Source organism: Eschrichtius robustus, chromosome 2 (assembly GCF_028021215.1).
Source record: "Eschrichtius robustus isolate mEscRob2 chromosome 2, mEscRob2.pri, whole genome shotgun sequence".
In the NCBI taxonomy this organism is placed as follows: domain Eukaryota; kingdom Metazoa; phylum Chordata; class Mammalia; order Artiodactyla; family Eschrichtiidae; genus Eschrichtius; species Eschrichtius robustus.
Genome location: NC_090825.1, coordinates 75,378,895 through 75,395,000, shown reverse-complemented (window position 1 = coordinate 75,395,000; position 16,106 = coordinate 75,378,895). Strand labels below are relative to the sequence as shown.

General features: G+C 31.8%; 1 protein-coding gene across 3 annotated transcripts in view; it reads left to right on the top strand.

Annotated features, from left to right (window-relative positions):
* The window catches only part of ARB2A (ARB2 cotranscriptional regulator A), a 418,857-nt gene that overhangs the window by 165,277 nt on the left and 237,474 nt on the right, over positions 1–16,106 (top strand). For all 3 annotated transcript variants that reach the window (XM_068535638.1, XM_068535637.1, XM_068535639.1), the window contains one exon: positions 7,374–7,592. In XM_068535638.1, the coding sequence (XP_068391739.1) occupies positions 7,374–7,592 (219 nt within the window). The remainder of the gene's footprint in view (positions 1–7,373; positions 7,593–16,106) is intronic.

Below are 16,106 nucleotides of genomic sequence, written 5' to 3'. Positions count from 1 at the left end.
TACTCGTAACACAAACCACAAACACAGCTTACTATTTATGATTACTCATCCTTGAAAGTCTAGCTAGATTGGTTTTAGAAATATTTTATAATGCTTTTTTCTTTTTTTTTTTTCTTTTCATATTCCTCTTCCTGTTGAAGAATAACATGACTTCATGTAGACATTTTAGGAATTTGTACTTAATTATGATTTGGAATTTTCTACTGAGTGGAAGTATTTTAAAAGGTGACCATAAGTATAGCACTGTACTTAGCATAGTGCTTGGTAGATAGTAGCTGCTTATTAAATACTTGTTGTATAAAATCAGTGTTTAAAGAATGATTGACTCAGTGAATACTTGGGATCTTTCATTATGTCCTCATGCTTGCAAGTGGACTTCGGAAACACAAGCAAAGCACTGATATATTCTTGAAAAAACAACAAAAATATTTTAGACATGCTATTTTAATTGAGGGAATAGAAGAGAAAGGTGACATATTTTAAGATAAAATGATTTATGTACCACAGTTCATAAGCAGGTTTTAAGAGTAACTTAAAAACAATATGTTTGTATTGTATATGATTGGGTAAGAGTGATATTTTGAAAGACCATGTGCCTACCATCTATAGCTACAATATTTACACAATTTTATAATGCTAATAAGTTAGGAGAACATTTAAGACTTTAAACCATAAAGGCATAGCTAGCATGCAGAACAGTACATTTCATAAGATAAATTTGTCCATTCAAGTCGGCTTGGGAACATATTTAATAAAGGAGGTGTGTCCATAGGGTTCCCTGTATCCACTTAGGCATTTTGATCTGTCACTGACTGGGCAACAGTTGTAACTTGTTACTTCTTTTAGTTTAATGTATAAATGTGTGGGTGTATGTTTGTGTCTTTTTATGAGAATGAGAAGCAAAGAATATAAAATATTTCATAATGCTGTAGTATTAAATCATATTTCTGCCATTTATAATGAATGGTAAATGTTTTTTATAATGCTACTGTACATTTACGGAATGCTTTGATAAGTAAGATATTGATGATTTGAAGAGAAATTTGTGATATTTAAGCAACATAACGTTCTAAAGCCTAGGAAAAGTTAGAAACAGAGCAGGTGATAATGTGAGTAAGTGCAAAGTGAATGTTTTAAAATAAATAGCACTTGGTTGACCTGATGTCAGAACCGGAGACAAGGGTGTGTGTTTGTCAATATATCCTTCATGTTTTACAGACTCCTAAGGGAACAAGGGAAGATACAATTTCACCTTTTCTGTGCCAAAACATTTTAATTATATCTTCTTCCAACTACAGCGGTTCAGTAACCAAGGAGCTGACATTGATGCATGTGTTGATAAAGCTGCAAACATTCAAAATGAGATTAACAAAGATTTTGAGCAAAGGGTGACAGCTAATTTTGCACAGTATTCTGCATCTAATTCAGGCCAGCGTAATAATAGAATATTTTATAACTGTTTTGTTATTCAAAAGGACTTTTATGATGCATTTGTGTTTGTGGATATCTTTGTAGCATACTCAAAAATTATCTGTCCTATGGCTTAAAACTATTTGCATCTGTGTTATAATGCTGAAACAATATTAAAGGGGAAAAAACCCTCTTATAATAAGTTTTTTTTGTAATTGTACTTTATCCTTGGAACTCTTTGCATTTACCTTAATTTATCCCGGTACACTAGCTAGGGAAGGTATAGAGATGACAAACATATATTTTCTAATATTGCTTAGTATGCACTAATACAATGACCAAGAAAAGTTATATTCAACTTATTTAATTAATAAAACTGTAGTTTCTTTATGTTCTTGAGCTTCTTTGAGCACGTTTCAGTGTATTTCTTTTCTCTTCTATTCTCTACTTGAAAGCAGCTGACAGTCTTCTTTCACTTTTCTTTTTGTTTGTGAAGTTTTCTTTTCTTTTTTTTTTTTTTATCCACTCTCTTCTCCATCTGCTTTCACTTTTGTTTGCTTGGGCCGTCTCTCATCCCAACTTGATAATGAGGAATGCAGTGTGACCCTGACCTCTATCAGCCCATGCATGACCTTCTGACTCTACCATATAACCTTTGACCTTCTCTTTGACAGCTTGATTAATTACCCTGTGTTATGATTTATGAGTAAGTGCTATGTAAAAATAATAGACAACAGGTGGTCCTCCGAAAACTTTTTGTGGCATGTTTTCTTTTACTGACTAACTTGATGAGCTATTTGAAGTTGGAAACTTACTGGGATAATCTATGTTGGTTCACATTATGGTATTTTTATACCATGGAACACAACGTTAGAATTTAGGGAGCTACAAGTCAAAGCATGGTCATGACAAACATTTTACAAAATATTAGCAGGGTGCTGTTATCTAAATGCAATTGGGAAGAAGCACAAAACAGAGTCAAGTGACATTTCAGGCGTTTCAGTCCCAGGTCACGTCTTGAGAAAATTGCTGAAATAATGGAGGGGGCATTTTTCAAGCAGAGCTGCAGCTCCAACAGCTATGTTTACTTTAACGCTTCACTAGTGACTTCTGATTGGTTGTCATGACCTCATTTCACTGTTGCACCTAGGATGTTGCAACAGTGACATATACATACCCTTCTTGAGAAAAAGATGGGAAGAAACACAACATACATCTTTCAGAAAAGATGAGTGGACAGTGGTTTGTCCATTTTAACCATGGGTTGATGTAGTTTATAGATAAGACACTTTGGGTTTCAATTCCCTTGAGGATGAGCACCTATCTTCTTTCAAACCAAGCAGATAGAATGCTGAACGTGAAAAATATGATTGATAAATCTGTGTAAAATGATCTCTTACGGAGCCTTGCCTGAAGACCAAAACAGATAGTTCCGTAGGTCAAAGGATTCTACTCTGGCCCCTGACCTCTTTGGTCACATGTGGCTTTGCAGTATTGGCAGGTTAATATGTAGAGCTGAGTACTTTCAGCTGATTTTTTATGTAGCCAACCACAAGAGATTTGAAAAGATGTAGAATTTGCTCCTATTTTCCGATTTCCTTATAATTGGTAATTAATAGGCAAATTAACTTAGATAAATCTTCAGTTTTGGCAAGGTTTCATTGGGGTCAAAAGTACATTCTGTTTCTGGCCAGGCATTTTAAAATTTTATCTATTTGTAGAATCTTCTCCATAAGTACATTTCTGTACTGATTTAATTTCTTAAGCAAGATTTCCTCTTTGGTTCTTTGTGTTTGGCATCACCTGTCTGTTCTAGACCTCTGACCTAAGCCATCATTTGTTGATTGAATGATAAATGAACTATTATTTATTAGTAAGTGCATCTATAGACTTCAAAGTAAAGGAGGCCCAGAGGACTCTGTATTCTGTTTAAATCACAGCAAGCACTGTGATGGATAAAATGCTACATCAAGCAATAAAATTTTGGGAGTTTCTGATTAAGATCCCATGGCTTATACCTTATAAACACAGGTTTAATAATGAAACTATAGTTATAGCTACAAAAGGGTAGAAAATAGGATTAGGTAAATTAAAGAGATAAAACTTACTTTTACCAATATCTGTCCTCTTGATCACCTTGATCTTCTATTAGACTGTGCGATCAAACATAAGAGTTAATTAACAACTTTATGTATGCTTTGTCTCTTGAAATGTTGGATATTGGAATTGATTTGGGTGAATCATTACAAACGATGCCAGAAGTTTTATTTATTTAGTTGTAGAATGTTAGATAATCAGTTTGATCACTTTATCTTGGTAAAGATAACAGAACTTTCCATGTACATTTGAAATGACCTAACTTTTCATCTTAGGAGAAATTTAGCATGCTTAAGGAATAATTAAATTAAAAATACTTCAATATAAAATGTTTAATGTTCTAAGCATTAATTATGGAGATCTCCTTTGGAGTGGCAGTGCACAGTTCTTTTATGATATTATATTTGACGCCTGGTTTTATAGAGTAGTTTTGTAAAACTTTATGGGTACATTTGTTAAAGGTTAAACTAGGATCTCTTCTTACTTATTTCTGTGTGTACTGATTGAGTTACTTGGGATAGAAAGAATTGATTTTTAAAGTGATGTTTATTCTCTTTTTTTAAGATATAAATTGATATCATTCTATTTAAAACAGTTAAATTTAACTGCTGGTTTGTGGTCTGCTTTGTTTACTCTGACTATTTACTTTGACTCCTTAGTTTACATATATTAATGTTAACATGGCAAAACTCTTTGTAGCTTTATTATGTAAAAGGATTTTTTGGACAATGTTTACATGTGGCAGAGAAAAAGAGGAAAAGATGAAGTTTTACTACATTTCTTTAGGTGGGATAGTTAACTTTATTTTGTTGCTCCAGCTTTCTCCTCCTCATAAAATGGTTATGAATGGTCTCTGTGAATATTACATTAATTATCAGGAAAATTTTATTTGAAAAATGTAATTTTTTTACAGAATGGTAATTGAATTTGCAAGAGAGACATTTATTAAAATTAGCTCTCATTTCCACAGAAAATGTTCCTGAATATTTTTTGATTATTATTTCATTAATTAAATTTGCAGATGAAATATCTAAATGATAAAATATTTTCTGAATAAATCAAATGTTTAAAGAGAAGCATTCATTGTTGAAATTTATATGATAAAAATTCTTTAATTGATTTATATAGTCATGATTTAAAAATAGAATCATTTTTCATCTGTTGATGCCTTGGTGAAAAATTGACATTGTGTCTTTATAAAATTGGACAAATGAGTCACGTAATTTTCAGTTACATAATCGATAACTTAGACAAATACTACTACTTTGATGATTTATGTGTTTGTGGTTTTTATACTTATTTAGATGGGGCATATCAAATTTCATAGTTCATTTAAAATCAAGTAGGCACAATAATTTCTCAATCTATGATTTGCAAAAATTGAAGTAAAAACTTCTGCTCAAATAAATCTGGCATTATGAAAATATGATTTCTAGTGATTAAATTATAAACTAGGGTGATAGTTTTCTCATTTTTGGTGACTATAAATTTTGTCTAAAGAATTTACCTTTATTTGGAGTTTATTCATTGTGCAAAGGTGATGTTCATGTTCTATCAATTTATTAAAGTCCCACTTTGTTACCTTGAGTTTGAAATTTTTCATATTATCATTAAAATGTAATATATCACTATTTTCATCTCTAAGAATTCTGAGATTCTGTTTTGGTCTTGCTAACCCTAACTCTTGTAAGAATGAAAGGCTGTGTGTGTGTGTATGTGTGTGTGTGTGTGTGTGTAAAGTTCACTTCACTGAGAGAAGGCAGGGAAGAAACATGACAGGAGACCGCTTACTCACGGTACAGAATCTAGTAAGGAGGCAATTTTCTTTTTGGCCTATGGTGACCTTTTCTGACTATGTTCCTTACACCAGAGGCAGTGTACTGAATGCCTCTATTTCAGCCTGTTTAGCAGAGTGCAACAGTGTTCTTTAACTTACTTTTGGTGGGAGGAGAAGTTGTAGCTGAAATTTGAGAAGGGCGTGAAAAGTTGTAAGAGGCACAAGGAAGAGGGGTAGGAACTTCCTTCAAATGTGATTTTAATAACTAGTCAAGCGTGTCCAACTGTAGAAAATCACCGAGTGACAATATGTCTACCTGACAGTGATCACAATGAATTACAAGACTTTTGAATAGCTATACAGATTAGAATAAAGCAGAACCAAATAAAATATCTTTTGTTGGTAAAACTTTGACTTACCAGCTAAGAAACTTAAAAAAAAGATCTTGTCTTGTGTTTTGTTAATGAACATTTAAATTAAAAAATTTGTAAAGTGTTTTATAAGCCTTTCATGAACAAGGTATGAAAGGTTTTATTTAAACACATATTGAGGAATATGTGGTATTCTGTTAATCAGTTTGGTATATATTATTATATAGTTTTCATATGTGTAAGACAACTATATCTTAATTAACAGCCCTATCACTAAAATCAGAACTTCAATGATCTTGAAAATCTCCAAACCATATCATGGTTTTAAACAATAATATCAACTGATTAGGGGGGAAACTGAAACAATCCCAATGAAGTTTGTATGTAGTTTCTGGAATCAACTATTAAAAAAGCCAACAATGTGTAGCAATGTAGCATATTTAAAAATAAGGATAATTGAGTCTATGCTAATATTGGCTTGTATTACTGCTCTCAGTTTTTTTTTTTAATTATCATATGTTTGGTTTGGCAAAAAACAATTAAATTTAAACTTGATGTAGAAGATTCTACAGTTACAGTTTTGGGAAGAGTATGTACTTTTTTTTTTTTTTTTTTTTTTAGTAAGGATGAGAATTTTTTAAGCTTTATTTTTAAGAGCTGTTATTTTTTAAACATAATATAACACATGTTTTAAGTATGACCTTACAAGATTTTACCAGACAAAATAGGGACACCCACAGTACAGAATTGAATAGAAAAGACAAGATATAAATAACTTCAAAAATTTGTGTGGCTTGTCAGTGGTAATTGTTTATCCTTCTCTATTTTCTCATGGTTCGATTATTCCATCAGTTACAATATAAATGCCAAAAGTTTCCTTAATTATAACCATAGAAAGGTTTGCCTTGCTAGAATTAAGTCAGACAGGAAAACATGTTTTTAAAACTTTACAAAAAGTTTAATAGCTCAATAAGCTGTATTTTAAATTCTGGAACTTGTTTCCTGGTACTAGTTCTTAGTAAAGAGAAATTTTTATGGTAGTTGAAAAATAAAAGAAATTTCAGGATTAAAAACTTGGTTGCATACATTATAGTAAGACATTATTTTGTTTTGTGATTTGCGTGCCTTCCTGAAAGAAGAGAGGTGAAAAAAATCCAATATGCACAGGTAGACATTCTGTGTTTCTGATAATAAAGACATGTAAATCTGTAGGCTGTTTACTCCTTGTTAATTGCTTATTCTTTTTTTAAGTTCAAACAAATAAAAAATACTCATTAAAGTGCAACTGTAAAGGAACAGAAATCCAGCAAAATGTGGTTGGAATTGTAAACTTCAATTTCAAAGAGGTTATTTTCTCAAAATATGTATTATAAATATTAATGTGGTTTGAAAGTGTACTTGTTATTTGATAATTTATTTGAATCATTTTGGGGGTTCTGGGAGATCTAGTACTTTTTTAATTTAAGCTTTATTATTTTAATGTGTTACAATTATGTCTTTTTGATCTTATAGGCAGTCTATGCTTATTTCTACACACAATACAGGCAAATAATTTTAAATCACTTTCTGTTGGAGAAATTAAAGCTATAATCTATTATAAAGGAATATTTTAGTGAATATGTAACTATATTAAATCACTATGAGATTTTAAGAATGTTTTTATGAATTGTAATGATTTCTAATATTAAATTATGCTGCCTTTTTTGCTTTCAAAACAGGAAGGATATGGAGTAATAGTACTGAATCCCAATGAAAACTATATCGAAGTAGAAAAGCCGAAGATACATGTACAGTCATCTTCTGATAGTTCAGATGAACCAGCAGAAAAACGGGAAAGAAAAGATAAAGTCTCTAAAGAAACAAAGAAGCGACGTGATTTCTACGAGAAGTATCGTAACCCCCAAAGGGAAAAAGAAATGATGCAGTTGTATATCAGAGTAAGTAATAAACAAGATCATTACTTTCCTTCATTATTTCCTTTTCTTTTTTTTTTAAATCACAACAGCAACTAACATTTATTGAAAATCTTCAATGTGTTCAGACCTGTTCTAAGCAATTTTACATTCCTTTTCTTTATTTATATTTATTTTCTTAAATTATTTTGTTTATTTTTTTTAAAGTGTTAATTTTTAAATTTTTAAAGATTTATTTCCCAAGGGTGTTATTTGAAATGTTTTCTGTTTTTTATTCAAAGTAACAAAACACATTTTTATTTCAGTGTGATATTTTATTTAAGTCTCAAAATCAATTAATAATGCACTGTACAAACGTCAGTCTTTGTCTTGGGTGGTTATAGTTTTAATGCATTGTTTTCCTATGAGCAACCATCCATCCACAGTTTCTCAGCTTAACTTCTGAAGGCTGATGGAGGGAGGAAGAGTAATTAATATCTTAATAAATATTTAAGCTAGAATAGTTTAGGAATAGTGTAATGAGGGAACTCTGTCCTTTGCTCTTTTCTTATCCAGTGAACCTTTGCACTTTGTAATGCTAGCAGCATGGGATCGTTATAGCAGTGCTGCCCAAGGAGTTCTAATTCTATAGGGGGAACAAACAATTTTATTTGCCCTTTGATACATTCTGCTTGATATACCACTGTGCATTATATATATGTGACAGATTCATGCAATTTTCAAAGCCCTTATTATGGGTGCTAGAAATATAATTTATTAGTACAGTATGTCCAAAATGCTATTGGGTAAGTAAAATAGTAAATTGATATGTTCTTCAAAAGTGAGCAATTCAGAACATTTAAATATAGACAATTTAACGTTTTATAGATTATACTGTGAGATAGTAATAAAGTTTCAGATTATTCAACTTGAGCTATTTTTACATTTACTTTAAAACTCATTAATAAAATATTTCATACCACCTTTGAGGCAAAATATGTAGCTTTCTAAGTTATTTTCTTTATTTTACTTCTAGTTCATGGCATAATTGCTACACTTTTGGGAATTGTACTCCAAACGTTCAAGACATTTGATTATAGGTCAGTCTGTTGAGTAAGTTAGGACAGTTAAGCAGCATATAAATTCTCAGGACCCCCAAAAATATGTCCAGATCAAGACTACCTAAAGCATGTCATACAATGAGTCACGCAAAAGTTAGGCAGATTGCAATATTTAAATTTCTGAAAAGCATCTCACTATTTAATATATTGTTTGAAAAACAAAAACAATGATTAGATTTGGAATTCATAAGTAGCTTGCTCATGTAGTTATATTACTGCCTTTCTTCGCCATGACTGCATCAGGGTCCTGATGTCACCTTCTTCTCTATTGGTTGTCCTGAGCTTCCTAATTAATATGATCCAGTCTGTCAACCACCATCTTAAGATAGAATTAAAAAAAAAAATTCCCCCTGATATCTGGATTCCAAAAATGAATTGTATAAGTTTTTGAAATATACAAATCATTCGCAATATTCAGTTTCGTATGTGAAATGCAAACAAAAAGTGATTTTGTGTATTAAGTTTTTTACTTCTTGAACGGTTTCTTTTATTTGCCTATGATATGTATGTACAGATTAAGCATCTGTTTCTGACATCTGTCTTTTAAGTTTTATTTCTTTTCTATTTTCTCTTTATCATGTCACTATTGCTTTAATTTTTCTCTTTTGTTCTCTTGTATGTGTGCATTTTCTTTATTCTTTTTTCACATCTGTTTTGTTTATTTCTGCATCTATTTTTTTCTTATACCAAGGGAAAAAAATCTTTTTATGTTGCTTCATTAAGATCTACCTTTCCCTTTGTCTTTTTTTCTTTGTTTTATCTCTTCCACACTCCTGCTATTTTTACTTCTTACCATGTCTTTTTGCCTCTTTTTTTCTTGTCCCATTTCATTCGTCTAAGTTTTTATTGAAAGCACTAAGAGACAAAAATAGACTCATGTAGATAACACAGCTTTATACCTGATAGTCTTAGTTATGAATGTTATTTTTCTTAATAAACACCCTTTCTCTTAAAATCTTCCAGAATTGTGCAAAATAGCAGAGCTAAGCTGACACTCTTCAAACATACTTCTAGATAGTAAGGCATGAGCCTGTAGTGGGAAAGAGAATAATGGTTCACTTTGTGTCAGGTGCCTTAATCCTTAGGTAATTTTGATCCACTCAAGAAGTGACTTCTAGTACTCTCCTTTCCTCTACATATCTCCAAATATGTATTTGTAATTTTCAGACACAGAGCATGTATGTGATGAGGATGAATTAACATTTATTTATATACTTCTTAATCATTTACATTTTGAAATCAATCATCTGTTCTTTGGAACAACCCCATGAGCTAGGTAAATCAAATAATTTCACCCTTATTTTATAGTTAAAGAAACTGATGCATAGATGGTACATTTTTGTCTAGGATCACATAACTACTAAATGATGGAACTAAGTGTTAAAACCAGTGCTTCTGATTACTGTAGATTCTTGCTCTCTTTCCTCTTTACCACATTGTTCTAACTGGTTGAAAATAAAATATGTATCTGAAATATTAAAATTAAACCATTATAATAAAAGCATGATATGATACAGTAAACTACGTTTGATGATTGTATAGATTTTTGACCAGTTATCATTTAATGGACACTAGTAAATGTCAGTAAACAATTTATTTATAGTATGTTTATAATATATAAATAATAATGTTAACACATTGACCAGGGGATTTTTGCAGAAACTAATGCTTGTGGCCGCAATACATCTCCAGTCAAAAATGTGTTAAAAAATTTAATATGATCAATAATATTGATCCCATTTTACAGATGAGGAGACTAAGAGTCAATACTTAGTAAATTTCCTGAGGTCACATAGCTCTTAACGTAAGGTCCATGGGGCAGGGACTTAGTCTGTTTTTTTCATTGCTGTAACCCAGAGCCTAGAACAGAACCATAATAAATATTTGTAGAACAGAGCCTTCATAATAATTTTTTATTTGATAAATAAGATGGTAGAGCCAGGATTAAAATCCCAAACTACTACTGCTTTTTCTAATATGTCTTGCATTATTAAAGTGTACTACGTGATCTTCTGTGAGGAAACATTCAAAGAAACCAAAATGAAGAAAAATTACATTGTGGCTCCCCTACCCAATCCAGTAACTGAGAAGATATTCTGAAAATTAATGATAAAAAATCGGTTTGTCATGATTTATTTGATACCTTGATTGACCTATACATTTTCATCTGAATATATAAAAGTGAGATACCCTATTTTCTTTTTTTAGCTATATCATCATGATGCTAAAATTATGGATGAAAATGGAAATATTTATGCCAACCTATTTCTATTTCTGTTTTACACACTTGCTCATAAGAGTACAGCCAGGCTGTTGTACTTGCTGTACCCTGTATACACTTTGTGCTTTATGGGATCTGTAACTTTGCTTTTCTGTTCTTTCCCTTAATCCAGATTCTATCCATGTTGTAGTGCCCAGCTGAAATCCCACTCATCCACACCCATCATAATCAGTGACCTCTCCTTACTAAGACTGTTGGGAGTTGTTATGATTAGTTAACTTGTATGGAATTTATCATGTTCTATCTTGAGCCATCTCTTTTGTCTCATAATATTATTATCAATTTATCTTTCACGCCTTTCCACTCTAGCCCTACAATTCTTTGAGCATGCTTTATAGATTTTGGAATTGCATATCAATCCTTATGAATAAGCAGATAGGAGCCAGTTTTTACGGCAGTACAGTGCATCCTGCGAGAAAGTCAGGAACTGATGCTAAATCTACTCACTAAGATCCAATCCCCTGGAAGGAGACCAAAGCAAAAAGACTAGGCCTTAGTCTAGAGATACCTAGATAATGTGACCTGCAGCATAGGAATGAGGGTTATTCTGGTATCAAACTGTAGCATAAGAGGACAAATATTTAGACTAAGGAAGAAGATCAGTAAAAGAACTTTATAGTATGTAGGTGGAATATAGGCAAAAGTGATTTGATGCTGATCTATGTAATATTGTGTTAGAATTGCTTGAATATATCTTCCCTAAGAAACTTAGTTGTGGGCTGTAGTGATAGGAAGTAAAGTAGAGGGATTAGACTCAGAATATTAAAAAAAATAAAACTACTAGAAGTGGAGGGGGAAGGGAGATCACATGGCCACAGAAGGAAAAATCCAAATATGGAGGAGACATTTAGAGAATAGGAATCTTGGCAGAGCCTGGCATTACACATTGAAGATACTCAAATATTTATGGATTGATTACTTGTTGACATCCATCAAAAAACTTATTCCTTAACACACAAGATATTTGGTGTCTAGTTTTCTGACTGATTTTTTTCAGCATTCATGTGAATTTTTGCAATTGTTCAGAAACAGCCAGCTCTGATAAACTGAAGCTTTCTTTTTAAAAAAAAGTCTGTTTTTGATGCTCTGACTTGGACTATGTCCAAAATATTGCTGAAGGCCAATAAATATCCTTTCTTCTCCTCTGTACCTCTTCTTTTCCGTGCAAATGCCACTGGAAGTCATTTCTGTCTAGTGATTTAGCAACCAAATTCCACTCATTTATATTTCAATCAATGATTGTTTAATCTCTGAAACCATTTTATTTTCCTAGAATATTCAAGTATTTGACTTTTCTTTCTCTGGCATCCAGTAAATAGCCAAAATCTCCTGTGAAATTTTTCCAAATATCTAGTATACACCAGCAGAAATAAAGTAGAATCCAGGCCTAAAACTTTAAGATTAGCAAAGTATAGTTTAATTTTACTTACTAAATGAGTATAAATAGATGTGACTAACTATTGGATTATGTAGCACACTTCTGATACATTAGGAGCAGAGCTTGAGAGATCAAAATACTTAGTCTTTCATGTGGCAACTTTCCTTAACTATGAAATAATGTACTTTCTGGCATATATTATGGCTTATTAAGGGGATTGATTTGGTCTAGGCAATAAACATCATGTCAGACATGCCTGGCAGGAAAACCTGCTTAATATGTTTTGTAATAAGATGGAACTTTTTGTTCTCAAAAACATCTGCCAACTGAATTCAAGAGTGAAGACAGAAAATGTCATCAATTTAGTGGTAATCCTATAAATTTAGTTTCTTTTTGAGCAACACACATCAAGACACATAAAATTCCCAGTGTTAATCACCACTGGTATAGTACTTTGTAAAACGATGAAACAAAAACATTTTATTTTTATATAATGTGTTAATTAATTCAAAATGAATTTTAATATTTCAACTGATAAAATTTTAACAAGCATCTTGCCAACAGATCATTTTTCAAAGCATCTGTTTTTTAATGTGTTGGGTTGAGAACTGAGTCAAATGGCTAAATATGTACATATATTCTTTTTAAAAACATATTTCAACCCCCATAATTATAGATACACTATGTTTTTCCCCTTAGACCACCAGGGGCTGCTGCTGTTCATATTGAATTTTGCTTTCCTCAGAAACTGAAGACACCAATCACACTACATTTTTTCTTTCTTCCTTGTTTTTCCTTAGCCCAAAATCTTTTAAAATATAACTAGAAAGAAAAATGAATAGACTTAGGTAGTAACTGAATAATCAATATAAGGATGTACTATTTTAAACATTTTCTATATTCTAAGACATCTACATTTTTCCAAATAAACGTAAAACCTGTAGTCATTGAAGGCAGATTGTGATAATAACTCTTTTTATTTCCTATTTTTAGTGTCTGAATAACATTTAGAATCATATCCTTTGCAGAGAGATAGTGTGGAGATGAGATTAGAAGTGCAAAGTCAGATAGACCTGAGCTTGAATCTCAGCTCTTCCACTTCATCTAGCGTCACCTCAAACAAGTTAACTTCCTTATGCCTCAGTTTTTTGTCTGAAAAATGGAATGATAATAATATATATAAAGTGAACATAGTATCCGGCACATAGTCTTGGGACTTCTGGGCCAATAAATAACATCCTGTCTTCTCTCAAGTTCAGAATCAATTGAGAAAGAATCCGATTTCAAAATCCCCTTGCAACTCTTGGTACCTTGTACCAAAAATAATACCCCTGTCTTACCCTCCTGGGTTTGGTACCCAGTGAACACTACAGCATAGGAATCAGACAGAAGGAGATCAAAACATCAGCTTTGCTAATTGATGTAGTTCAACTGGAAAATGTGGCTTAGATCTGCGGCTAAATTCAGACTTCCTAGTGTATTTCCCCCTGAAATGAATTTTCATCTTTCCTCCTAACATCCAGTGTGCCTTTAACATGGTAGAAAGCAAGCTGGAATGCATCCTTCCTGCAGCAGATCATTGTTATTACTACTTGCATTTTCTAAGAACTCAATACAGCAATATTAAAATATTCATTAAATGTTCACTAAAGCATACGTTAGTTTCTTCATTTTAAGGTTTTCATTTAAAAGAGAAGCTGTGATCAAACCTAATTACAGAGAAGGTTTCCATAAAATTGTAAAGCTTTGAAAGGGCCATAATTCTATTTCAAATCATCAGAAATTAATCTTTGTATTTTCATGTTTCATGTTACCAAAGCCTAGTAAACACAGTAGATTTTTTAATAAATGTTTGATGAATGCATATTTGAATAAATGCTTGCTAACATGAACCTACAAAGCAAAAGAGACAGACCCTTCACTATATAAATCTACCCTTTGATATTGACTAGCATGAGATTGAAAGAACTGTGAGACTATGTATATTATGTCTAAACAACACTAACACTCAGAAAATTAGTGCATTGTTCTCTAAATTCAACTAACAGCCATTTTTAAGTCTACCAAGCATTCTTTGGATGTGGTTAAAAACAAGTCAAATTGAAGAATTAGAAATAAGTAAAATAATTAGATATTTAGATTTATAACAGAAATTACAGAAAAGACCAAAGCTCTGCATTTAGGGGTTTTGATTGGCCACTGATGAATTTTAGTGGGGGGGATTCTGCCATAAATATAAGGTAGTGGAAAGAATAAGAACTTTAGAATCAAAAAGGTGCATGCTGTAACCTTAATTCTCTTGCTTATAAGCTGTGACTTTAGGCAAGTCACCTCTCCTCTCTGAGTTTCAGTTTCTTCATCTGTAAAATAGGGATAATCATAGCTATTAGGCTGTTGTATGGAATGAATGAGGTAAATTAATGTGTATGAAAACAGCCAGTGGGATACCTACTATTCAGTATATCCCCTTTCCTTTCTCTTCCCTCCTTATTCCCTTTCCCTTAGGAAATATGGAGAGAATTACGGCCAGATGACATCTCTCCCAATTAGTTTACCTTCAGTGCTTCTCAAACCTTTTGGTCTCAGGACCCCTTTTCAAATGCTTAAACATTATTAAGGTCACTAAAGGATTTTTGTTTATATGGGTTACATCTACTGATATTTTCCATAAAAAGAATTAAACCTGAGAAATTTTTAAATATTTATTTTAAAATAACAATAATAAACCCATTATATGATGACATAAATAACATATTTTTATGAGAAATAAGTATGTTTTCCAAAACAAAAAACACATAGTGAGATGTGTGACATTTTTAAAAAGTCTCTTTAATGTTTGGCTTAATAAAAGACAGCTGAATTCCTGCATGCATCTTGTGATATATTGTCTTTATTGACATTTATGAAGAAAATTTGGCTTCACACAGATATGCATTTGTATAAAGAAGGAGTGTTTTAAAAGGTTTTTCAGATAATTATATATATTCTTCTTTGATGCTATGCCAACATTCAACAAGAGGTAATAGTTTCTTAAAGATTAGTTGCTGTGTGAATCTAAAACACATCAGTGAGCATTGCATACTCTGTTTTATGGAAATCCATTGGTCTTTGTTGTACTTTGAATGGATCTTTTACCCATGAATGACTTTATAACATCTTGTATTGGTCATTTGGAAAATACTGTTTCACTGAGCTATACAGATCTTCCAAATGTTGACCTATTTTATTATGTAGTATCAAAAATTCCTATCTATTACTGTTCCTACCAATCTCATCCACAAAGCTTTTAAGAATTGAAAAACTATCAAGCTTATCAAGGAGTGTACAAGTTGCCCAAAATTTTAATTTTATCAAGAACGTTCAATTTTTATCATTAGCGACAAATATTGTCAGCTGTTTTCCTTAAACTGTCAGGCTTTGTTCATTTTCGAGAAAATGGCTTCCAAATGCCCAAATCTGAATCAGTTTGTTTCTCAGTCTTACAAGTAAAGATGGTACTCCATTAAAAAAGTGGCTGCTTTAGCTCACAACTCAATTAATTGCACAACTAGTTTTTCTCCAGACAACCATCATAACATAATTTGGTTTGCAGGTGCTTTATGCGTTCCTTCTATTCATCACTCAGAATATTAAACAGACATATGCTCAGGGGTTGAGACTTAATAAAAGTAGTTTTTCTGCTTCATCAACATCTTTAAGCAAACTTTCTTTTTTTTCCCCTGAGTATATGGTAGTGAATAATACAATGACTACTAGAGTTTAGAACCGCTAGAGTGATC